Raw genomic sequence first — 15,651 nt, 5'->3', positions numbered from 1 at the left:
GGGGATAGATGAGAAAATGGAATTGAGGCCATAATTAGATCTGCCATGATCTTATCAAATGATGCAGCAGGTTTGTGGGGTTGAATGGCCAACTTTTCTCCTAATTTGTATGTTCATGTGCCCGGATGTAGTTAAGGCAAAGGTAAGTTTCCTTCATAATTTTTCGGCAAAGAATGAAACCTGAGGATTAATGGATGAAAGATTTAAGCGCATTAGCTCAAAGCCTTCTTCATCATAAAAATCCTACAGTGCAGAAGGAGGCCATTCAACCCATCGAGTCTGCACTGACCACAATCCCACCCAGTCCCGATCCCCATTTACCCTAGCTAGTCCCCTGATACTAAAGGGAAATTTAGCACGGCCAATAAACCTAGCCTACATATCTTTGGACTGACATCAATTTACATGTATCATTTTCTCCATTAAAATTCTTGAACCTCTGTTAACAAACTAATTCTGGGCTAGCTTTCCTCCTGAATGCCATCAGATATTTTTGATGTTCAAGAATATTTTTCATACACCTGCAATGATTACCATTAGATACCCCCACTGATTTTAGTTTGATTAGTACTTTCTGTCTGTGAACCTTGTCAATGGCCCCTTAAAGTCCAATAGACTCCATTTTAGGGATGTGGGTAAATGTCAGCAGGGTCCAATTGGTGAAATATGACTCAGACTAACACTTATGGATGAGACTTCCACCTGGGTCTGACAGGAAGTTCACCTGCAGACAAAATGAGTAGTGTTGAAGTCTGAAATTGGTGAGAAATGGAGCTGCCATACTTAAACAGCATGCCTGCAGAACAGGAAGAGTCAATAGTACTGTAGTATAAAGGTTTCTATTGCTTAAACAAGACAAATGTTAGATTTGCCAAGCGTACACCTATCACTTCTGCATTCAGACTTTACAACAACAGCAATGATGCATGACAGAAGGTAAGAGAAAAAGAAATGATTTAAAGAAGGATAACCAATACTTTCATCAAAGAGGTGGGTTTTAAGGGTCCTAATGTGGATAGGGAGATAGAAAGGTAGGCAACATTAAGAAGGGAATTCTGGAGCATGAAGCCTTGGCAAATGAAGATATTGTCACCAATGTGAGAATCAGGGAGCATGGAAAAGGCTCAAGTGGTTGGAGGAATGGACCATAAGACTATTAGAAATAGGAACAGGAGTAGACCATTTGGACCCTTGAGCCTGCTCCACCATTCAATATGATCCTGGCTGATTCAATAACATTCTTCGTGTCTATTTTCACATAGGATCAAACAGAATCACACAGAATCCTACAGTGCAGAGGGAGGCCATTTGGCCCATCAAGTCTGCACCAACGACAATCCCACTCAGGTCCTATCCCCCTAGTCTCCCTGACACTAAGGGGCAATTTAGCATGGCCAGTCCATCTAATCCAACCCACTCTTTACTGCCCTTTCCTTGTAACCCTCGATTCCCTTACTGATTAGAAATGTACCTCAGTCTTAAATATACACAAGGACTCTGCCCCCACAGCTCTCTGTGGCAAGAAGTTCCAAAGACTCACAACCCTCTGTGAGAAAAATTCTTCCTCATCTTGGTCTGGGCGGCATGGTAGCACAGTGGTTAGCACTGCTGTTTCACAGCTCTAGAGACCTGGGTTTGATTCTCAGCTTGGGTCACTGTCTGTGTGGCGTTTGCACATTCTCCTTGTGTCTGCATGGGTTTCCTCCGGGTGCTCCGGTTTCCTCCCACAGTCCAAAGATGTGTGGGTTAGGTTGATTGACCATGCTAAATTGCCTATTAGTGTCCTGAGATGCATAGGTTAGAGGGATTTGTGGGTAAAATATGTAGGGATATGGGGGTAGGCCCTGGGTGGGATTGTAGTTGGTGCAGACTCGATGGGCTGAATGGCATCCTTCTGCACTGTAGGGTTCTATGATTCTATGATTGATTACATTGGTGCCCCTTTATCTGAGACTAAGCCCCCTGGTCCTGGAATCTTCCATGAGGGGAAACATCCTCTCAACATTTACTCTGTCAAGTCCCATAAGAATCCTATGTGTTTCAATGAGATCACCTCTCAACCTTCTAAGTTTCAGTGAGTCCCAACCTGTTAACTTTTGCTCATAAGGTAATCCCTCCACACTGGGGATCATCTAGTGAACCTTCTCTGAACTGCCTCAAATGAAATTATATCTTTCCTTAAACAAGGGGACTAAAACTGCTCACAGTACTCCAGATGTGGTCTCACCAATACATTATACAGTTGTAGCAAGACTTCCCTGCTCTTGTACTCCAGCCCCCCCCTCTAAATGAAAGGCCAAAATTCCATTAGCCTTCCTGATTACCTGCTGCATCTGTGTGTTAGCTTTCTGTGTTTTGTGCGTAAGAGCCCACACATTCCTTTGTGTTGCAGCTTTCTGCAGTTTTTCTCCAGTTAATTAATACACTTTTTTTTAGTTCTACCTTCCAAGATGAATAACTTCACATTTTCCCACATTGTACTCCATTTGCCAACTTTTTATCCACGTACTTAACCTATCAATATCTCTTTGCAAACTGTTTGTATCCCTCTCGCAACTTGCCTTGCCACCTTTTTTTGTGCTATTTGCAAATTTGGCTACAGTACATTCACTCCCTTCCTCCATGTCATTAATATATATTGTAAATAGTTGAGGTCCCAGCACTGATCCCTATGGAACCCAATTGGTTACAGCTTGCCAACCTGAAAAAGGATCTCTTATCCACACTCATTGTTTCCTGCCTATTAGCCAATTTTCTACCTCTAATACCATAGGCTCTTATCTTATGACTTAACCTTTGCTGAGGTACCTTGTCGAACACCTTCTAGAATCCTAACTGCACACATCTACTCAAATCCATTTACTTGATATGCTCCATCAGTTCATCTACCTTATTCTGAATGCTTTGCGCACTAAGATATAAAGCCTTCCGGCTTGCCTTCTTGCCATTTTTAATCATCTTAACTTTCCTTTGTACTGTGGCCCTATTTGCTTCTTGCCCTTGATTACCCTGTCTACCATTTTTACAATTTAGTGTTCTCTATTTTATTACTGTCTCTGTTTCTTTTTCACTTGTCACCCTGCTTATCCTATCCTATCCCTCTACCATTCTAGCTTAAATCTTCCCAATTCATGATGGATCAGGTTCTGGGGCTGGAGAAGGTTATAGCTCCAGGGGGTGGGTGAATATCATGATTTCAGTATTAGAATGGGCATTTAATGTTTGAGATAATGAGGGACCATGATGTAATATAGTTCAGTGCGGTATAACGGGTAGACAGCACTTGGTGCAGGATATGGTTTGGGCAACATGGATTTGAATGGATTGAATTTGGCAAAGAATGCAGAATGAAAGACAGATCAAAGTGAGTATTGAAACAGTCAATTCCAGAGGTAGGAATTCTGAAGCAAACTGATTGAGCTAGGGATAAAGGCAAACTTATAGTCCAGAATATAGAATCAAATTTAGAGAAAATAATTCATCTGCATAAATTACCAGAGGCATAGTAGAAAGTCAAAAGAAACATTATCCTTCCTTTATATACAGAGGACTCCCCTGAATTCAAATATAGTAAAATGATTTATAATGCCAAGATCCAATATTGCAATTTGTAAGTTTTATGTCTGAATGATACTTCTATTATTATAAAGGTGTTACTGACATTGCTCCATTTTTAGTGCATTACAACTCCTTCACAGATCAATGGAAATAGGCTGTTTGTCATAATTACATAGAATTATATGAAACATACAACACACAAACAGACCACTGGGCTGAACCATTTTCTTTTTCCCTCTTTGTCATTTCCTTCACATACTTATCAAGCTTCCCCTTAAATGCATCTTATCTGCTTCTCAATATAGTGAATTCCACATTCCCACTACTGCACAGGAATGGGAGGAGGCCACTTAGCACCTCATCTCTGTTCAGCCAATCAAGGTAATCATGGCTGATCTGCAACCCAACTCATACCCGTCTTTGCCTCATATCCTTTAACAACAGGATTCCTCTATTTTAAAATTAACAATTGATCTTGCAACAACTGTCATTCATACGAAAGGCATTTCAAACTTTGACCATCCTTTATGTGAACAAATGTTTTCTGATTTCAAACCTGCAAGTTCTGGTTTTTTTTTTAGCTTATGTTCTCTACTTCTAAACTCCACAACTAATAGAAAGTTTTACACTCACTGCCCTTTCTGTTCTTCACAATATCTAGAAAACTTAAATCAAATCACCTCTTAACCTCATAAATTCCAGGGAAATCCTTGTCTTGCAATTTAACCCTTAGAGTCCAGGCATCATTCTGATAAATATGTGCTGCACTTCTACTGCACAATTTTAATTCTATTACTTTAGAAATAGACTTTAATGCTTTAGCTTTTTGATAAATGGTTTGCTTTCTCAATGGCCTTATTAGTCTGCTGTGTTACTTTTAGTGATTTATGACTCTGTGTTCCTGGACCCCATTTAGATCCTTATTTTCCAAGCAATACGTGACTCCCTTACTTTTCTTGCCAAACTGTAATATATCACACTACCTGTGTTGAAACACATTTGCCAATTCTGCAAGTTTATTAATGCACATTATACTTGTTACCAGTCTTCTCAGTCAGTATTGACTGTCCCTTCCCAATTTGACGTCATCTGCAATTTTATAAATTTGCAAAGTCTAAATCGTTGATGTAACTTAGGAGCCCAGCACTCATCATTATGGTACACTGCTTTACGCTTATTGCCACTCCGAATAAGTACCTTTTACTCCTCCTCTCTGTTTTCTGCCTTCCAGTTAGCTAACTATTTATAATGTTACATGTCCCCCGATTCCACATGCTTTAATTTACTCATACTTAATTGTGTGGGGGCGATTCTCCCAAAAACATTTTAAATGCTGAATTTGTGTGAAAACTGGAGTAACTGTTGCTGATTTTTTAGCATGATTTTCAAAATGAATCTCTCCCACTCTGAGCACTGCAGAGTTCCCAAGCGAGATTTTGATTTGATTTGTTATTGTCACATGTATTAACATCCAGTGAAAAGTATTGTTTCTGGCACGCTATACAGACAAAACATACTGTTCATAGAGAAGGAAACAAGATAGTGCAGAATGTAGTGTCATAGCTAAGGTGTAGAGAAAGATCAACTTAATGCAAGGGAAGTCCATTCAAAAATCTGACAGCAGCAGGGAAGAAGCTGTTCTTGAGTCGGTTGGTACATGACCTCAGATTTTTGTGTCTTTTTCCTGATAGAAGAAGATGGAAGAGAGAATGTCCAGGGTGTGTGGAGTCCTTAATTAGGCTGACTGCTTTGCCGAGGCAGCGGGAAGTGTAGACAGAGTCAATGGATGGGAGGCTGGTTTGCATGATGGATTGGGCTACATTCACGACCTTTTATTCATACTGAAAATCAATGAGTGGGACCTGTTTCTGCTGGAGAGGCCAGCAGCACAGCGCTAAGCAGGCCATGTGCATGTGCTGATCTGTCGGTGCTGCTGGCTAGCCCTGCAACTCCCCATCACTGGCTTTCTGATCCTTTCACCCTGATTGCTGGCCTCCAAACTTCTTCGGATCAGCCCCAATTTCCCCCGACCCCTGCCCCGGCAGTCTTGCACCCCTGCCCCCTGCAGTCCTGACCCCAGCCCTGACCATCCCCCACCCAAATGGCCAGCCCTGATCACTTCCTTCTCGCCCTCTCCCAGAGGTTGTCTGGCTGAGTGGCAGCAGGACCTCCCCAGCCCCACTGATCACTCCCCCAATTGGCCCTGCCCCAATAGGCCACACCCATTATGGCCTCAACCCCTTGGCACTTCCTGATTCCTGGTAGGCAGTGCCAAGCTGCTTCTTGGGCATTGTCATTTTGCCCCTTGGGCAGTGCCAAGGGGCCAGGCAGGCACTGTCCAATGTGAATCCTGTCATTACCCCTGACATCCTGGGGGGGGGATGCTCAATGACGTCTGTTCCCTCCAACAGGGTCAGGCAACCAGCTCTTGTAAACCACACCGGAAGGAACCACTCCTGGTGGGGGGGTGGCACTAGCAAGCCCAGGGAGACATCAATCTTGGGCCCACTAATAGGACAGAAATTTAAATTTAAGAAAATCTTGGAGCTGGAGGCATGTGGGGAGCCCGCTAAATGGTCTCTGCTGATGCCTCCCAGCCCTTTGCACTGCTAGAGCACCACACCAGGCTTTTAGCCTCTCTTGGGGCAGGATCCTCTGGCCTCCCTGCTGTATGTTTCTTGTGGCGGGAGGCAGTGGACCATTTACCAGTGGAGGGAACTCCTGATCCTGCCACTGTCAATGGGATTTCCCATTAATTCCACTCCACGCCGTGGGAAAATGCACAGCAGGGGTGTGCTGTCAGCAGGACCAGGGGTTCCAGCCAATGTTTCTGGCCCTGATCTACCTGTCTCGTGGCCAATTTTCACATGATTTGGGCAATAGTGCAGAGATCATTAACCTCATAAAGACATTTTATTTAAATTAAATAAATTACTGCTAAGTAATCAATCCTTTGCAGCCACAGCTGCTAATCTTATAATCAGCAACCAATTTACAAAATGGATGGAGAATCAAACAAAGACCTTCCTCACAGTCTGAAAGAAAGCTCACACATCAGGTTAAAGGCCAACAGGTTTATCTGGAATCATGAGTTTTCAGAGCGCTGCCCCTTCATCGGAACTCACCTGATGAAGGGGCAGTGCTCCGAAAGCTTGTGATTCCAAATAAACCTGCTGGACTTTAACCTGGTGTTGTGAGTTTTCTTACTGTGCCCACCCCAGTGCAACACTGGCATCTCCACATCATGCCTGAAAGAAAAGATAGTGCAGTGCTTTTGACTTGGGAATTGTTAAAATCAGCAAAGAAAGCAGGCACTTCCACAAAGAAAGTGACCTAAATACAGGACAGCCATCTCAGCTCATTTATAAGCACAGATACACTATGGAGGCTTGAGTGCCAGTTCACCACTTGTCCCCATTGATCACCTGGCACAAGGACTAAGAAAAAGTGGAAACATGGAAAGCATAACCATATTTGGCTGCATGTATGCTGAATGGTCAGTTATTCAGACATGTTGTCAAAACCTTCAATGAAGCCTTCTGCTATCATGTTGCATCTAGCCAGCTGTTAAGAGATATGAATTGAGAAAAAGGAGGTAGATCCTAGCTCACGATTTGAAATCTAATGTTGACCATCTTAGTGCATTCACCAGCTGCCTGTAAAAGCCTGCTCCTATTCTGTGCTAGCAAGTGCAGTGTTGGCTAACAGCTAGCACACTAATCAGTTATCTTTACATTCAGCACACAATCTCTTCTTGTCATAGGGCTTGAAGCAGGTGGATGATGGCTGCAGAGGGAGATTCTTTAATAGGTTAAAAATCATACAGTTGGTACGGAAACCTTTAATCTGCATGATTTGATTTTTTGCTTTGGTTAGGAGCATGTCTATCCGTGCAGAAAAGATTCTCACATTTAAGAATCTTCAAAACAAGTTCCTCTCTGCCCTCTGTTTGTCTAGAAAACACCATCTCTCCAAATGCTCAGTGTTTACACATAGATTAATTGGTACAGCTCAGGATTAGGAATCGCCAAGGGTCTGCTATTAGAGTACTGAGAAGAGTTCAACCAATTGTTATGGTGCTTTTGACCAGATCATGAACACACAGGACACCCCAATGATATGTAGCTCTAACACTTGGAGGTGAAGAGCTTCAGCAGCAGTTGCTTGACGCTGAGTAACATGGAGCTTGCTGAAACAGCCAGTGACTGGCTTATTGAAGCCTGTTCTTGTGTCAGCTGAGTAAGAAGTCTCACAACAGCAGGTTAAAGTCCAATAGGTTTATTTGGTAGCACAAGCCACTAGCTTTCGGAGTGCTGTCCCTGCATCAGGTGAATGGGAGTTCTGTTCACAAACAGGATATATAAAGACACAAATTCAATTTACAAACTAAAGGTTGGAAAATACTAAAATGGAGGGGTGGGCCAGGGTAAGAAGCTTTTTGGAAAGTCAAGAGTTGATGGGCTGTAGGGATTCTATAAATTGTGCCATCACATCTGGTAAACAACTGTAAAACACTTGCCAAACATAATCAGTAACTACAAGTTCAAAGAGTTCTCGTCTTCCTTCGTAGTATATTAGAAGGTTTATTTGGAATACAGAGGCTAATCACAGTGTCCCTCCTAGCCCCTAACTGAAATCAACTACATATATCCGCATCTCTAAAGATAAGGCTACATCATGTTGTAAATTTATTCACAAATATTACTTAATATTTACATGCTTGTATTGAATGTGGGGGTTGGCTAGCTCAGTTGGCTAGATGGCTACAGTGTGATGCAGAATGATGCCAGCAGTGAGGTTCGATCCCTGTATTGGCAATGGTAGTTCATAAAGACCTCCCTCCTTGCCTTGCCTTTTGGAGCACCCACCCCACCTCCCCATGCTCAACAGACACTTTTCTCTCTCTCTGACAGAGCTAAGTCTGCACAAAAAAACTCATATTAGAAGGTACTTAATTACCATTCTCATTTCCTAGGCTCTGATCTTTTGTCGGCCGGAAACTCTGAAATGAACCCTGCCCCAAGATCCAATCAAAGTTATCTGCCAGGGAATTTTTCCAACCGCATTGCCCACTTTCAAAGGTGCAGGATGTTCCACATTCTTTCTCATCTGTATTATCGCTGCAGTCATTTACAAAATCACATCTCTGTTCCGGTAGGTAACAGTTTCCATTCTGGCATTCCAAGTAACCTTGTGGGCAGCGTCCTGTAAAGAACAAGGAATTCCCATGAATAAGTTTAAACAGGTTATGAAGGAATCACTGAAGTGTCACTTGCAGTCAATGGATGTTGGATTGCTTAGATTTCATTAGTGCCTACTTCCATTAACACATTCATTATTGCCTCAGGGCTCTTTATGCCATTGAATGTGATCAACAGAAGGGAAACTCTAAAATTCTCATTTAATCAGTGCTATCGTTACGGTTTCTTATCTCAGTAACATCTTACCTAAGTGAAAACTTACTCCAGCTTAAAAAAAATGTAAATTTCTGAACTGCTACACAATTGTTTTTAACAATAGTTCTGAAATGCTACAATAACCTATTTATATCAAACAACCTTCACTCAGAATTTTTACTTTTCCAGAAATTAAAGGGATAGTAAGTACAGAAAATTCTACTGGCCACTCACAAATTTCCAATGTAACCTAACTGCCCTCCTAAGCAACACCATAAAGTGGCAGAACCCTCTCCTGCACTACCACAACAATGGGTTTGGATGAGTTGAAGGTTTAATATCCATCGCTAGTACCTCACCAATGTTAGTGATTTTTTTTTTCTGTAGTCAGCATTGTCAGGCTCTTTGACGAAGGAATGAAACCAGCTGCAGCCAATTCAGTTCTCACCTATTGCCAACAAATTCTAGCAGGTATCAACATTGTGTGGGGTCCTTAATTTTAAATCATTTCCAGCTTTGGAACACAAAGGCTAATCACAGTGTCCCTCCTAGCACCCTAACTGAAATCAACTACATGTATCGTAGCTGGGATATTCCGCATCTCTAAAGATGAGCAACACTATGTTGTTCATTTATTCACAAAGATTACTTAATATTGACATGCTTGTATTGAATGTGGGGGTTGGCTAGCCCAGTTGGCTAGTGTGAGGCAGAATGATGCCAACAGCGCAGGTTCGATCCCTACATTGGCTATGGTAACTCAAAGACCTCCCGCCTTTATTGAGCTCAAATGCTGTGACTCTCAGTGTGTTTCACTGTCTAGACTGACTACTACTGTCAGAAACAGGCTTCTAATAGCATATTCATAAAAGCTTATCAGATCTGACCATGATCTTACATGAATGCCAATTTTAATCTGGCTTTTCACGGTCGCAAAATGGCATCTTCTGTGCTGTGATACTATGATACTATTTTTTGATTCGATAGGGGCTTTTACTGTTGCTGCTTTACTTCACTTTAAAATTAAAGTTTATTTATTAGTCACAAGTAGGCTTAAATTAACACTTCAGTGAAGTTACTGTGAAAAATCTCCTAGTTGCCATATTCTGGCACCTGTTCAGGTACACTGAGGGAAAATTTAGTATGGCCAATTCATCTTGCCAGCACATCTTTTGGATTGTGGAAGGAAACCGGAGCACCCAGTGGAAATCCACACAGACACAGAGAAAACGTGCAAACTCCACACAGACAGTGACCCAAGCTGGGAATCAAACCTGGGGCCCTGGCACTGTGAGGTAGCAGTGCTAACCACTGTGCCATCGTGCCACTCTGTTTTGGGGTTATACATTTTCTAAAACCTGAAAAATGTCTCCTTCAATATTCTCCTCACATCAATACTTATTCACTCTTTAGAAATTTGTTCCTTTTGACAAAGAATGAGACACGATTCATTAATAGATAAAGGCACAATGAAATGTGTTCTTTTCAGCTGAACCTTAACAACAGTAAAACAATTTTTAATACCAATGCCTCTATTTCAGCTGAATGAAATCTTGTTCTTTGGATGAATACTGAAAAGATCTTCTAAGAAGCTAACTCCTCTCAGCCTGTGACTGATTTTCATTCATTTTGAATGTTAGTATTTAGTTTATTATAGTTTTCAAGGTGTTTGAGTGCGCCAGGTGGACATCAAAAACAGGACCAACTTCCCACTATTTTACCATTGACCTTAGTTATTGAATCCTCATAGCACAGAAAGTGGCCATTTGATCCATCGGGTCTGCAGGAACTCTTTAACAGAGCACCCTACTCAGGCTCAATCCCTGCAATCTCACGCATTTATTATCCTGCTAATCCCCCTAACCTATACATCTTGGAATACTAAGGAACAATTTGCCATGGCTAATCCACCTAACCTACACATTTTTGAACAGTGGGAGGAAACTGGAGAAAACCCATGTGGGAGAAGGTGCAAACTCCACACAGTCACCTAAAGCTGGAATTGAACACAGGTTGCTGCACTGTAAGCTAGCAGTGCTAACCACTGTGTTACTTTGCTGCCTGTATTTTGAGGTAACAACTTCCCTCATAATGTGGAAAAAGCAATAACCGGTGTAAATGGAATTGTTATTAATGAGAGTGAATTACATTCTGATTTTGTGTGGATGCACTGGAGTCATAGAATCATAGAATCCTAACAGTACTGAATAAGGCCATTCAGCCCATCTAGTATGTACTGACTACAATCTCACTCAGGCCCTATATTCATAACCTCTCATATTTACCCGGCTAATCCCTGTGACACTAGTGTTAATTTAGCATGACCAATCCACCGAACCCACACATCTTTGGAGTATGTCGAAAAATATTAACTTTGTATGAAGGATATAAATGTCAAAAGCCACACTATTTTGCATACATTGCCATGCACTGCTGTTTGGTTAACTATCAGAAAACAACTGATAGATGTTAAACTTCATTTGTTTTACTTTTAATATTTGGACTTTGTAATGTGAATATGCTTAAATTACAGCATAACTAAGTTATTTTTAAGTTATTTATACATGGGGGATGAATTTCTGTGAGGGTTTTTAGGTTGATCCACCATAATCCCAACAAGTAAGTCATAGACATCGTAGGGTATTAAACATTCTGGGTGAAGAGAACAAGACAGAAAAATACATAACACAGTTCAGCCAAATGTGATGGATGACCAGGCTAGTTGCATCAGAAATGGTCAAACCTATGGCTCTCTGTCTTGAGGAAGACGTTGTGGGTATGCCGGCGTTGGACTGGCGTAAACACAGTAAAAAGTCTGACAACACCAGGTTTTAGTCCAACCGATTTATTTGATAATAGACTCACAAGCTTTCGGGGTTAGTCCCTTCGTCAGGTGAATGGAGAGTTCTGGCCTCAGACAGAGCATATAAAGCACAGACAGTTTAGAGATTACTGATTAGAATGCGAATCCTTACACCTAACCTGCTGTTCAAGTCTTGAAGTGGCCGACAGTGTGAGTGGAAGGAGCACTGATTACAGGTTAAAGAGATGTGTATTGTCTCCAGACAGTACAGTAAGTGAGGTTTTGCAAACCCAGGCAAGTCACGGGGGTTACAGATAGTGCGACATGAACCCAAGATCCCTGTTGAGACCGTCCTCATGTGTGCGGAACTTGGCTATCAGTCTCTGTTCAGCGACTCTGCGCTGTCATGTGTCGTGAAGGCCGCCTTGGAGAATGCTTACCCGAAGGTCAGAGGCTGAATGCCCGTGACCACTGAAGTGTTCGCCAACAGGAAGGGAACAGTCTTGCCTGGTGATTGTCGAGCGATGTTCATTCATCCGTTGTCGTAGCGTCTGCATGGTCTCCCCAATGTACCATGCTTCGGGACATCCTTTCTTGCAACGTATCAGGTAGACAAAGGATGTCCCGAAGCATGGTACATTGGGGAGACCATGCAGACGCTACGACAACGGATGAATGAACATCGCTCGACAATCACCAGGCAAGACTGTTCCCTTCCTGTTGGCGAACACTTCAGTGGTCACGGGCATTCAGCCTCTGACCTTCGGGTAAGCATTCTCCAAGGCGGCCTTCACGACACACGACAGCGCAGAGTCGCTGAACAGAGACTGATAGCCAAGTTCCGCACACATGAGGACGGTCTCAACAGGGATCTTGGGTTCATGTCGCACTATCTGTAACCCCCGTGACTTGCCTGGGTTTGCAAAACCTCACTTACTGTACTGTCTGGAGACAATACACATCTCTTTAACCTGTGATCAGTGCTCCTTCCACTCACATTATCAGCCACTTCAGGTCTTGAACAGCAGGTTAGGTGTAAGGATTCGCATTCTAATCAGTAATCTCTAAACTGTCTGTGCTTTATATGCTCTGTCTGAGGCCAGAACTCTCCATTCACCTGACGAAGGGACTAACCCCGAAAGCTTGTGAGTATATTATCAAATAAATCGGTTGGACTAAAACCTGGTGTTGTCAGACTTTTTATTGAGGAAGATGACCAGACTGTGCTGGAGAATGACAAAGGTGGGAGACAATGGGCAGAATTTATAGCCCCATCATTGCTGGGACAGTGCTGTAAAATGCAGCGCACAGCTCAAAGACCATTAACTTTGGCAGCACTGTAAAATCCCACTGGTATAAAATTCCACCCAATGAGCAACTTGGACAGGGAATAGTCCAATGGTATCATCACTAGACAATTTATCCAGAAACTCAGCTAATGTTCTGGGGATCCAGGTTCAAATCCTGTCCCAGCAGATGGTGGAATTTGAATTCAATAAAAGAAATCTGGAATTAAGAACATACTGGCGAAACCATTGTCGATTGTCAGAAAAACCCATCTGGTTCACTAATGTCCTTTAGGGAAGGAAATCTGCCATTCTTATTTGGTCTGGCCTACATGTGACTCCAGATCCACAGCAATGTGGTTGACTCTCAACTGCCCTCTGAACAAGGGCAACTAGTGATGGGCAATAAATGCTGGCCAGCCAGCAATGCCCATGTTCCATGAATGAATAAAAAATTCAAAGCACACAACACATAAAATATGTAGGTTTGCCTGGCTCTGAAAATGACTTGAGTACAAATTGAATGGAAAACTTGAGTAAACTTTATGTAAAAGTTATTCTAATTTATTTTTCTGGATCCCCAAATATGCCCGTTTTTAGGCCTACCTCAGAGGAAAATAATAAGAAATTTCTTGTTGTGGCTCCCTGTGATCTGCTAGGGTGGACAGGCATGACTGCATCTCACCCCTACTTCCTCACAAGGGAAACTGGGTCTAATAGGTACCTGTAAATCAAGGTGGGTTTAATTCCTGACTTGAGTTGGCCACTTCAGTAGTGAAAATCCAGTCCCTTTTGAAATCTAATTGTTTGCGTTGAAAACACGGCATGGTCCATTGATCCTACAGTACAATTTTAATAAGAACCAAATGTTCTGAAGTCACCTAGTGACTTGCCCTAGTAAGATGGAAATATGATAACACAGTTCAAGTAGTCATTGTGTACCTGTTGGAGGAAGTGGAGTCGGTTCTGTATGAGAGGAACTGATGCATTCCTGGGTGAAGGTAAAGTCATCAAGTGCTATGACACCTCTTGACCCTTTCTCGACCCATCCTTCCACCATTACTTCAAAGTCCTCGTCAGCACCGAGAGTGATATTCGCCCGCTGCCAGTAATGGCCTTGGTCTCCAGTTAAGTTGAAAAGTAACATGTGGTAACCCGACAATGTCACTTGGTACACTTTTAATGACCCAACGATATCTCCAGCCATATGGTAATAGAAAATAATCTGCAAGAGGAAGGAATGGCATTATATGCACAAGGTTTTGAATAATGGTTCAGATTAATGGTACATTTCAGCAGGGATGGACATTATAAATATTTTATTATTTATCCACATCTCTAAAACAATATGTTTAACAGCAGCGCAAGTTACACACTGCAATTCTGGTCCAGAAATGTAAAACCACCTGTAACAGCCTGTGTACAGAAAGGTGATGTAGAAGGTGGAGTCTAAATTCCAAATCAATCTGCAGAAAAAAGACACAGCATTTCCCTGGCAGGCTTCCTCTTCCAGGCTGAAATGGGCGTCAGAAATCTGTCCTTTGTGGGGAAACAGTCACTCTTTGCGGCTTGCCCTAGGAGGTTGCATGGTTCGAGCATAGACCTTGAAACTGGATGGTTCATCAGAGAGCTCCCTATTTGCAAAAAAAGACAAGTGCAGGAGATGGTGCTTTAAAATGGAGGTGCCCTCACGTCAAATTCTGTAAAATTTAAACTTAAAAGTGGCTTTTGTAGACAGGCCATCACTGTGGGGGTGGGCGGGTGGCAGGAGGGGTCAATCTGCAGAGTGGCCTGTGGCTGCTGAAGCATGCAGGCAGGTGGTAAGGCCTGTCTAGGCCAGTCTGCAGTGGAGACGCCATGTCCCATCATAGGCCACTGCCATCTGGGAACTTGCATGAGGTGTTGGGACAATTGCGATGAGACTCCCTAGTGACATGAAACATGATTTGGGTCCCTTGCAAGATTTTCCACTCTCGTCAACAAACCCATCTGGTTTTTGGGCATTACCAGAATGAAGCTCTGACACTCTGTGCAATGCAGAGTGACTCCGGAAAGCAGGGGGCGGGGCATATTCCTGTCCCAGAGACCGTCAACGTAAAGTGGGCCACTGTGCATGCACTGGTCTGTCAATGTGGAGATCAGCACATGCATACTGGCTCCCATCGCTGGCCTCCGATCACTGGCCTGCTCCGCAACCCTCGATTGCCAGCATTCCAGACACCACCCCCCCGATTGCTGGCCTACTGGACCTCCCCGGGCTAGTCTCGATGTTTGTCTCCACCCCCACAGCACCACTCCCCCTCCCCAGCCTGGCTAGCCCTGATCATGCCCCATTATGGCCAGTCGAAACACCCCACTTGCCATGGCCAACCATGGTACCCCCAACTCTGGTGGCCAGCCCCAACACCAACCCCTCCCACCCGATCCTGCTTGCAGAGTGGTAGTGACACTGCCCAGTTCCTGGTGGGCAGTGCCAAGGTGTTTGGTGGGCATTGCCAGGGTGCCAGGCTGGTACTGCCCAAGGTCCACCTTTCCCCTTGCCTCTGACATCCCAGGGGGCCTCAATAGCCCCTGTCCGCACGAGTTACAGAGGAACAGTCATAAACCC

General features: G+C 43.1%; 1 protein-coding gene across 1 annotated transcript in view; it reads right to left on the bottom strand.

Moving 5' to 3' along the window:
* Positions 1 to 15,651, bottom strand: part of malrd1 (MAM and LDL receptor class A domain containing 1) — a 322,326-nt gene that overhangs the window by 126,738 nt on the left and 179,937 nt on the right. Inside the window, exons 25-26 of the mRNA XM_080211010.1 lie at positions 13,986 to 14,268; positions 8,518 to 8,763 (exon numbers count right to left, since the gene is read on the bottom strand). Of these exons, the coding sequence (XP_080067136.1) occupies positions 8,518 to 8,763; positions 13,986 to 14,268 (529 nt within the window). The remainder of the gene's footprint in view (positions 1 to 8,517; positions 8,764 to 13,985; positions 14,269 to 15,651) is intronic.

Source organism: Carcharhinus amblyrhynchos, chromosome 2, assembly GCF_965287045.1.
Source record: "Carcharhinus amblyrhynchos chromosome 2, sCarAmb.v2.hapA, whole genome shotgun sequence".
In the NCBI taxonomy this organism is placed as follows: Eukaryota; Metazoa; Chordata; class Chondrichthyes; order Carcharhiniformes; family Carcharhinidae; genus Carcharhinus; species Carcharhinus amblyrhynchos.
This window is presented reverse-complemented; position numbering and strand designations above follow the sequence as displayed.